The following is an 11,000-nucleotide window of genomic DNA, read 5'->3' on the forward strand; positions in this document are numbered from 1 at the left end:
TTTCTTTCTCTGCCTGTTTATCCTTTGTATATAGGAAGGCCTCTGATTTGCTTGAGTTAATTTTATATGGAGTTAATTTAACTCCAATACTAATTGAAGCTGATGATCAGTTTAATATAAATGCTTCTGGTCATACTTTCAGTGAAACAAGCAGTTAAATAATTTCAAAACATACTCTAAAGCCCAGTGGTAACAGCAGTGCATCAGCTACAACATAAGCCAGCCTCAAACTGTCCTGAAATACATGGTTGATGAATGATAAATTCTATACATTTGTGCCAAACTATTACTCATTTTGGAAAACAAACCTGATCCAAATATCCATGCTCTGGTATGTGAACGAGTGTGTGACACTTAAAACTAGTTACTACTTGTTACTGTGGATGTGATATTTAAAACTAGCTAGGACACAACACTGAGTATGTGAAACCTAAAACTAGTTAGTACTCATTTTTGCTGTTTTCTCAGTTTACTGGAAAAGTAAAAATTTACTTAGGAAAGAGGTTGTCAAGGTGTAAGATGCCAAATTTAGGCTATGGAACCTAATCTTGAATTAGTCGTAATGTCTTATGAATTTAAAGCTCTGTAATAAGATATGATGCTGGGATTTGAACTCTGTGTTCTAGTGCTTATTCAGTATGCTTACATCTCTGAATTCAATCAAAGTATTTCAAATTTTTAGAGGAAATTAAGTAGTTCCTATTTCTCTTAAAATAAAAATACTTAGATTTTTGAGGTATGACCAAATTGCTAAAATAATTCACATATAATAAAACAAACTCTGAATCAATTAAAATCCAACCAAAAAACCTAATCATAGATACAATCAATATGAATACATAACTGATATAAACTCATTTTTTTTTTTGGCCTTTTAAAGATAAGGTTTCTCTTTGTAGCCCTAGGGGTATTGTAACTTGCTCTGTACACCAGGATGGTCTTGAACTCACAGAGTTCAAGTGAACACCAGCCTCTGCCTCCTAAGTGCTGGAATAAATGATATATACCACTATCTCCAGGCTATCCATTCTATTCTAATTAGGTTAGTTATGAAACTAAAATGATAAATAAAGAATATTCTAATATATAGTATAGAAATGATCTGTGTCTTACCTAAGAAATATCATTCCCATTCTAGATATTGTAGCTGGTGAAGCACAACTTAAATCATGAGTTTCAAATACAAAGTTAACATTTGGACCAAACTGAATCCTTTCTCCACTAGGCATGGTGAGCAGCCGATTATCATCCAGAACAGAATTCAGAGATTCTATCCATTCAGGGTCAATGTCACCATCACAGATTATCCATGAGCTGACATCTATTTCCAAGACACAAGAATAAGGGCTTTAAAATATCACACATATATACACACACATACACACACAAACACACACACACACACACACAGAGGTTGTGGGGACAGATGCTATTAAGGAGTAAAGTAACTTTCATTACTTAGAACTAATTTCCATCTTAATATAAAGAACAGAGTTGAGCAGGGTGAACTGTCATAGGAAATAGTGCTACACATATGCTAGACAAGCTGTGGGCAATCCTGCTTCTACTGCTCAAAGATAAGCTACAACCAACACAATATTATTATTGTTACCTCTAACCATGCAGATTGAACTCACAATGTCCCTTAAAAGGTGGTGTATAAGATGAATATTTCTGTTTCAATGAGATACCTAAAATAATCTCCTGGTCTATGTGTTTGGTATGTCATGAGAATATATGAGTACATAACATCTTTTAGAAAAATATGGAGAACCTAATTTTCACTACGAAGAAGAGACTGAGTGCTGTCACTGATTTTAGTATTGCAAAGGTGACCTGCAATGGGAAGAACAGTAAGAAGAGTAACCAGGCTGTATGTAGGCACTGCTGGCAGTCTTTTCAAGAGCAAAGACATTTCATCTGTGCTTCCTCAAATCAAAGTCATTCAAATTGTACTAAAAAACAACTCAAAGTGGGAAATGTCACCAACAGTCTAGGAAAGGTTAGTATGTGGCCTTTATTTAATGTATTATTATAAGAAAAATGAAGAATCTCATTGAAAAGCCCTCTGATCACATCAATTTCTGAAGTGCCTTACTTGAAAAGCTACTCATTAAAATAAGAGTTGGCAAAGTAGTCTACTGAGATTTTGGTCAAAAATTCTCTTTAAAACCAAGTCAGGCACGGTGGCACGGGCCTTTTAGTAGCATTCTGGAGGCAGAGGCAGGCAGAGCTCATCGAGTTCAAGTCCATTCTGGTCTACACAGCAAGTTCTATGCCAAACCTACATAGCGAGATCCTATCTCAAAAATATAAAATAAAAACAAAAAACAAAACAATGCAAGTAAACTGAGAAAACTTACTCCAAGAAATAAATTGTTTTACCATTTCAATTTTCAAAATAACTTGATCAAATATATCAGTTATATTAAGGCATATGTCGACTAAGTAATCCAAGATTTTTTATACTTTCAGTAAACTAGATATGAATTATATTTTAATCAAGTTATACTTATTTTTATTTTATTAAATTTGCTATTGAGTGATGAATAAAATGACAGCATAAAACTCTGTCTCCACAAAACAAAAATAAAAATAGTAAGCATCTACTAAAATAGCAAAAAAAGTTACAAGTGTTTTAAGTCACACATATACTTCAGTGCAAACATTATAAACAGGTTATGTTTTTCTCTAAGATAAATAAATTAGTGACCAACCTTGAGGCTCACGAACTACTTGGCGAGCACTATTTGTCAAAACACCATCTGACCACTCTCTGGTATCCATGTCAATATGTCCTAATAGCTGATGTCTGGGCATAGCTTTGGGATTCATAGTGTATTGTTTTACGACTTTGCCAATTTTACAAAGTGCAGCCCTTAACATTCTCCAAAGAGTAGACTTGCCAGCACCACTTGGACCAACAATAACAACGCCCGTCCTCTGGCGCAACTGTTCATATAATTCTAGAGCCTTCTTCATCTAAGAGAAAAAAAATATGTTCATATGTGATTCACCAGTCTTGCCATTCTGCAAATACCTTTCTTCTGCAAATATAAATTTCCTTACTGCAAAATAAAACCTCAAATAGACCACTAGTTAAACAAATGAGAACATATTTACAATGTGACCTTTAAGCTCAGCATTTGTCTTTTAAAGAGGCTGCTTTACATAAAGTTGAAAACATAGATGCTTTATTTTGTTTAGTTATTAATACATTCAAGCACATGATTTTACTCACTAATTTAAATTTTACTTTTCAATACAAGTTAAAGGGAAATGTTACTTTTAAACAATCATCTGTGCCATATAAAGAAGCGTTGTTAGAAGAATTCCTACTAATAAGTTATCAAGGTGCAACTAAATTACATGTAATCAATAAGTGAAAGTCTATATGACCCATCTATCACACGTAAGATGCTGTGGACAGGCACCAGGAAAAAATGTTGAGCAAAAACATATGTAGATGCTGACTTTTGTGATGATTACTGTCTGGTGAAGAGTTAATACTAATCAAGAACATAAGTAACATTAAACATGCATGAAGCACACCAAGCACCCTAGTCAGAACCTGAAGACCCAAGAAGTGCTCTAGAATAAGAGTAAAGTTGACAGATGAACAATGACTTAAGAAGATGATTGATAATGACTGTTCATAAATATTGACTAAGGAAAGGCATTAATCTACTTCAAAATATCCCTGACAGTTACCTGATTGGGTATGACTTCATAATTGGCCTCCTCAAAGACTTGCTTTAATGCAGAACTTAGTTCATCGTATTCTACTTCTTTAAAGTCAATGCCAGGAAAGACATCTTTAATCAGTGCATCAAACCGTGTGCAATCAGCGAATGTAAATTTTGACATTGTATTAAGTCTCAATGCTTGCACCACAATGTGATTTTCATTAACTACAGAAAAAGTTTCATTTTAAAATCATTTTTATCAATTGAGTAATAAAACATTTTAGTAAGCTATAGCCTTGCTATTCACTCCTAATTATTAAACAGCATGCTAGACACACTTATAAACAGGAAGTCATAACTGCTACACTTCCTTTTGCATGTTTTCATTGCTGAGAAATAAACTTTTCATGGGATTTGAATCCCACTGTACCACATTTTCACACTAAAAATCATTTCCATTGGTATCATTTCCATTTCTATAACAGACTTACCATTTATGTCATATAATCCTCTTCTATTTCAGTTTTACATACATATCAAGTCTCTAAAACATGACACAGCTGCAAATGTTACAACCGGGAATCAAGTAAACCTGCTCTAGATTTAAGTATTTCTAAATTCCAATGTTATTAAAAAGAATTTCCTTCCTAAAATAACACTCTAAGCAGCTCTCACCCTTTGCAACCCTTTTGGGGGTTGAACAACCCTTAGGGATCACTAAAGGCCATCAGAAAACACACACATCCACATAACTTTTCATTGTAGTAGCAAAATCACAGCTATGAAGTAGCAACCAAAATAATTGTATTGTTGGGGGTCACCACAACATAAGGAACTGTATTAAAGAGATGTAGCATTAAAAAGGTTGAGAACCACTGCTTTAAATGGTAATCTTTGGTTCATCTTGATCTAAGCAGCTCAAAAACCCATTCTTAGACTAAGTGCAAATGCTCATATCATTACCAGATTCTTATTAAGTGAATTCCAGACTAAGCAATCAAAATACACAAGGCAAAGACACTATATTTGTTGTATTTCCTGGCATTTCCCCCAAACTGCTAAATTATAAGTAGATATGAAGAAGTATGATAGTTCTCAAGTTGATTTCAAGTACTAAATTCATAGCCATCTTTATTTACTAAGCATCCATTTTTAATATTTATTAAAAATTATCAAAAATAGAAATATTACTTAAGCCTTTCACAAAACAGCTATCCATCTTTCCATATGTCAACCCAGTAGTGGAGCTTAATGAACTTTCTCTTTGAAGATGTGAACCTTTAGCATTTAAAGCCCAAGTAAGGAATTTCATGTCCCCCTTTTCCTATGCTTGGATCTACAGTCTTTCTTCTCACTCAAGTTTTCTTTCTAGTACCTTGTGTGGAGTTGGATCAGAATAGAAATTGCTTCAATCTTTTTTTATTGTGAATTTTTCTTTCTTCTCCTTAGATTGTGATTGATAGTTTTGTTATTTAATTTTTAATAGCAACTAGAAGAAGAGAAAAATTCGGCATTTCTACAAGGACACAGGAGTCATTTCTTCTATAAGATGAGACAAAAGCATTTGCTTTTTATGAGCCAAGTATGGTCTGAGGACATACTGATGTTAAAAGTTCAAGTCATGCACAATGATGGAAGGGAAAATCTTTATAAAATCAGCAAGAATGTAAGCAGCTATTGCCTAGGCTGAGAGGCAGAGCTTAGTCTTAGCTGCCTCACTTTGAAGGTGAGATAGACTCAGTGACATGTTGATAGCCAAAACCTAGGGATCAGGGAAAATCAGTTTTACAGAAAGGAAGACTAGCCAGCACCAACTTCACCAGCAGAAGAAATCAATATCCCAGATGACGTCGTGTCATGTACCTAACAGCAGAACAAGATAAACAGCCTCCTCTCCACTAAGAACTTAATCTAATCACAGTACACTGCCTCTACCTATTAGAAGAAAAAACACAGCGATGTGTCTCCAACATCTCTGTTAACTAAGTCTCATGTGCCACTGAATACCTGTAATCAGAAATGATGAGGGTAGATTCCTACAGTGTGTGGCTGCAGGATCTCATCATATTACCCAGGTTGGACTAGAACCTAATCTTCCTGTTTCAGCCTCCTCAATTCTGGATTAAAGGCATACATCACAGCCTGTGATTCTAATGAACATTAATTTTAAAAGCCAGTGGATTTGACTATTCTTTTACACATCACTACTACTTCATATGTAATGTACCCTTGATTTTTCCTGTCAGGTTAAAAGTAGAAAAAAAATCAGAATAATATATAAACTTTCATTAAAAAGAAAACACAGCAAAATTCCTCAATTAACTGATATAAGTATACCACACTAAGATGTTAAAAATAGACTAACTGCAAGGTTTATAGAAATTGTCTACACTGTGTCTACAACTTTTCAGTAATACAAACTATTCAAAATGAAAACATATTTCTTAAACTAGGTATTTTAATAGGAATAATAAGCCATACCATCTTCTTTTGTGCTATTTTTCTTCAACTGTCTCAGAAGATTCCCACTTCCTCTCAGAACTGTCTTCAAAGCTCTCAATCCCCAATCATAATGCTGCTGGGGTGTCAAAAGTTCCCTGAAGTAACAATAAAGAAAAGATTAATTTTGCAAGAAATTACTTGTAGCATCACATCCAAAGAAGTATAGATTGAGACATTGAAATTAATACTAGAATTTCATTAATTTACACAAGAAAATCAATTACACAAATAATCACTCAAGAAAGCAACTGAAGAAAGCACCACAATGAACAAGATAAATTCAGCCTAAGCAGTGACTATCTTAATGAAGCCCTTCAATGAAAAGTAGCTAGGACCACTATTCATGAACTCTTTGATAACCCAGCTTACTCTCCCACCTTTAACAATATCCCAGTTCTCTATTATCTAGTAAATAATATGAATCAGAATTGCAGGTTGTCTAGGGTGCTAAAAATTAATCTCTAATACTAGAACTAAAGCATGAACGCATCCCTTTAAAGAACTGTAGGTTCTGGGTAGTCACCAGGGAAACAGGTGACATAACCATTTAGTCACAGCAGGCCAATACAAATCTTATGAAAAAAATAGTTAATGACAACTAAGAAAAAGAATAGCTTCATACAGATATTTTTATTATTATTTGAAATAAAATACATTATATTCATACTATAACAAAAAGATCAACAAGCTCATTCATTGCGTAAACTAGAAAATATGAAAAAAATGAACATACACTGGAAACATAAAATATGAACATTAAAATGGAAGAACCTACCTAGATAGGTTGAAAATGGCAACCAACTTTCTGCCTAATTCTTTAGCATCTTTGAATCCCTCTGAATACAGAATCACTTCTGCTATGAGATCATTGTCTGGACGCGACATTGCCACTGGCCTGAAAAGCTGTTTAAGGTTATCTGGAAGTTTTTGTCTTCCTCCATAACCTTTTCCAGCAGGATTCATGGTGATAAAAATTCCAGAATTGGCATTTATTTCAATCTGAAATATTAATTTAGAAGATAAGTATCAAAGACTTTGAAATGAGAAATTTTATTATAATGCCATTTCTACACATAATTCCAACATCTTAGCAAAAGTACTCTCCATATACTAAGTGCATCCTTATGTAATAACTCCTAGTGTATAGCTCAGTAACTCCCTGCATTATAATGAATTTTTCTTACACTTTCAAGTTTAAGGATAACTCACTTGTATCAAATAGTGATTCAAACTATAACCTCTGAAAAGCAGACAGACAATTCACATGGAGGACTCCTACATTTTCCGCTATCAAGTCTTGGTTTATTCATCCACAAAGCAGAACAGCAGCATCTGCTTCCACCTCACAGATATAGCAGCTAATCATACAGGTCACAGGTTAGAGGCAGCAGTGACAGAAGCCAGTCACAGGAAGTGTCCCTACCTCTTTGCCAAGCAGCTCACATACAGTTCTGTGGTTCTTCAAAGCATCCTGAATGGTCTGGATCTGCATGGAAACAGCTGACAGAACAGCTTCTTCCAGTCGATTGAACTCATCAAAGCAGCCCCAGGCCCCACACTTCACCAAACCAACAAATATTCGCCCCATGGATTTCACATCAATGCCCTGAAAAAATAAAAAATAAAAACAATTTTCATTAAAGATGATGAAACTCTCTACGGCTAGAAATAATTTGATATTTTGTGCAGATAAAGAGATAATCATTCACCTACAAATATTGCCATTATTTTGCTTTGGTTTTGTTTTTAAAATAAAAATGTAGGCAAGAATAGTGGTGAATGCCTGTAATCCTAGCCCTTGGAGCCTGGGAGGAAATAATGAGGAATGCCAGTCCCGCCTGGACCACACAAAGTGATCCTGTGTCAACGAAGTCTGAGAGTGGGGATGGGCAAAGAAGTTACCCTTCAGAATTCAGGGCAGTTTCAAGGAACTTCCTCAAAAGAACACAGAACCAAATAGAGAGAAGACTTCATTTCAGCCATTTTGAAGTCAGAATAAAAACCCTACACTAAATGTTAGAAGTTCTAAGATATATTTAGGATTTTTTTTCCTTTCTAATTCAGTATTATCCTTGCTAAAATATTTTCTCCCCGTAATAAAAACATTCATTACACATTTTAAAATGTTTCTTCACAATAATTCTCCTTACTAAGTTTAAAAAGTATACAGTATACAAACTCTGTTCATCTTGTCAATTCAAACAAGACTTTTGTTTAATTGATTTGTAACTAGAATGATCTGAAACTGAACGTGGTGGTTATGTTTATGCTGCTGGTGACTGCTGGAGATACCAGGGAGAGGACTACACAGGCCCAGGAGTGTGTGGTCTTCATAGACAATAGCAAGGCATCACCACTAGTCAGTCAGTGATTTGAAAACAAAATATTTCATATGTATGTACAAGAAAAATAACCCAGACATCTAACACAGTATGTTTTCACACTTTTTTTTTTTTTTACCTCATCACAGTTAAAAACCAAAACTTGTCTCCCAAGAAGTCCACCTAGCGCCTTTACTGACTCAGTTTTTCCAGTCCCAGCAGGTCCATAGGGATTGCCTCCAAGCCCCATCTTCATGGCTTGAGTGAGAGTTAGGTAGCACTTGTCTGTCAGTGGAGTATAAACCAGCTTGGGTGCGTTACCCTATGTAAGGGAAGCATGGTGTTAGCTCATTCATGTTCTACTCCCTCCAAGTCAAAAGCCTCACGCACAGCACACAAGTTAAATTTTTCCTTAGTGAGATAACTGTGAAAAGCTGCACCTGAAATAAAGCTTCAGTATTTTTCAAGTACACATTTCATTATATCCTGAAAGGCTTAACCAGGGTCATGTTTCCAGTTTCTTTCATTCTTAATGAGGGCACAAAGATAATGCTAAGATGAACAGACTCAAATAGGTATTACATAGGAAATATGCCACTTCATAATTGTTAATTAACATAATTTATTTCCTAATGCCTCAAAGTAAAAATAATCTTTAAAATTCTTATTAAGTTGATTAACTTAGAAAATCACTGTCACGGTTTTTTATGCTGTATATAGGAACACATTCCAGGTCCTTCCTTCAGCCATTTGTAGAATGTGTTGTTGTATCCTTTAAGAAAGTCAATTAGCTGTAACGCTAACATGATTATTCTGATGATTGATTCATTATAATAAAAAAGACAGGAAGGATAAAACTGGATATCTTTGGAATAAATTATATGAATTAAATCTTTTATCTGAAAATCCTTTCCCTTTCAAACTGAAACAATCAGCAAACACATTCTAGCATATTTACAATCATAGTGCCTGGGAAAGATACACAAGCTCTGCCACTCCACTGGAGTCGCCTATATACAATTCTCTTGAATTAATGAAATTGGGCTGGCGAGATGGCTCAGTGGGTAAGAGCACTGACTGCTCTTCCAGAGATCCTGAGTTTGGATCCCAGCAACCACCTGGTGGCTCACAACCATCCGTGATGAGATCTGACACCCTCTTCTGGTATGTCTGAAGACAGCTACAGTGTACTACACCGGAGCTAGCGGGGCTGGAATGAGAGGAGCCAGAGAGAGCAGGGGCTGGGGGGTAAAGGGGGTGAGAGCGGGGTGGGGGGTGGGGAGGTGGGGGGGTGGATGGAGTGAGCAGGGCCAGAGCGAGCTAGGGCCAGAGCGAGCTGGGGCCGGAGCAAGTGGGTCCTGAGTTCAATTCCCAGCAGCCACATGATGGCTCACGGCCATCTGTACAGCTACTACAGTATATTCATACACATAAAATAAATAAATAAATCTTTAAAAAAATATCAAATTAAGCATGAATGTTTCTCATGGGAAAGATACATTTTGGAGAATTCAGTGATGTCAACATTATTGTAAATAATGGGTTTTTTTCCCTTATATAAAACCTTCCAAATTCTGACACAAAAGACGGAAACAACAACAACAATAACAAAAAACTAAAACAGAAATAATTGTTTTCCAATAGCTACTTCCTTTAAATAGTTTCTACCCAGAAAAATCAAACGCTTTTACCAAAAGTCCTACCTGGTACTCATATGTATACTGCAGTTCAGAGTCCACCATTTGAACATAGCATGTATGGTCACTCTTCATGTAGAATCTAACTTGTTTCTTCCAGGCCCAGTCATCAGTGGTATGAACTTGAACTTGGTTTAACTGCTTCACAATATCAATATTATGAATAATATCAAGAATTAGTGCTTTCAGCTTAAGCTCCAGAATTCCTGATTCTAAACATAAAAAAACAAGATACTATGTTAATATGTGAGTTGTACCATGTACACACATGTGTTATGTTAAAGATTTTAAACTGAAACTTCAAGATACACTGCAATACTGCGATAAAACAAGTCAAGCAAAACAGAAAGTCGAGAAATAAGAAAAACTGCAAAAGGAATAATATACAGCATCAGAAAGACTTCATCCAGCAAAAGACAGGAGCAGATGTAGAGAACCACAGGCAAACATTAGGCAAAGCTCAGGGAACCCAAAGAAGAGGTAGGGGGCAGGGATTGCAGAACCCAGAGGGGTTGAGGACATCATGAGAACATGGCCCACAGAATCAACTCAGCAGAGATCATAGGAGCTCAGAGACTGAACTGACAATCAAGGAGCCTGGATGGGTCTGAGATATGCCTCTGCATATGTTAGGCTTAGTTTTGTGGAACTCCTAACAGTGGCAATGGGAGGGAGGGTGTCTCTGACTCTTTTGCCTGTTGTTGGGGCCTGTTCCCTCCTTCTGGGTTGCCCCCTCAAGCCTTGATCGTGCTCAGTTGATATTCCTAAGAGATCTGCTACTTTCTAAACGGGGG

At 35.8% G+C, this 11,000-nt stretch overlaps 1 protein-coding gene across 4 annotated transcripts in view; it reads right to left on the reverse strand.

Moving 5' to 3' along the window:
- Dync2h1 (dynein cytoplasmic 2 heavy chain 1) overlaps positions 1-11,000 on the reverse strand; it is a 258,114-nt gene that overhangs the window by 192,473 nt on the left and 54,641 nt on the right. For all 4 annotated transcript variants that reach the window (XM_031344730.1, XM_031344731.1, XM_031344732.1 and 1 more), the window contains 8 exons: positions 10,213-10,418; positions 8,649-8,831; positions 7,612-7,794; positions 6,964-7,187; positions 6,168-6,283; positions 3,712-3,911; positions 2,718-2,982; positions 1,114-1,321 (listed from right to left, as the gene is read on the reverse strand). In XM_031344730.1, coding sequence (XP_031200590.1) covers positions 1,114-1,321; positions 2,718-2,982; positions 3,712-3,911; positions 6,168-6,283; positions 6,964-7,187; positions 7,612-7,794; positions 8,649-8,831; positions 10,213-10,418 — 1,585 coding nt within the window. The remainder of the gene's footprint in view (positions 1-1,113; positions 1,322-2,717; positions 2,983-3,711; positions 3,912-6,167; positions 6,284-6,963; positions 7,188-7,611; positions 7,795-8,648; positions 8,832-10,212; positions 10,419-11,000) is intronic.

This window comes from Mastomys coucha, unplaced genomic scaffold, assembly GCF_008632895.1.
Source record: "Mastomys coucha isolate ucsf_1 unplaced genomic scaffold, UCSF_Mcou_1 pScaffold23, whole genome shotgun sequence".
NCBI classification, from domain to species: domain Eukaryota; kingdom Metazoa; phylum Chordata; class Mammalia; order Rodentia; family Muridae; genus Mastomys; species Mastomys coucha.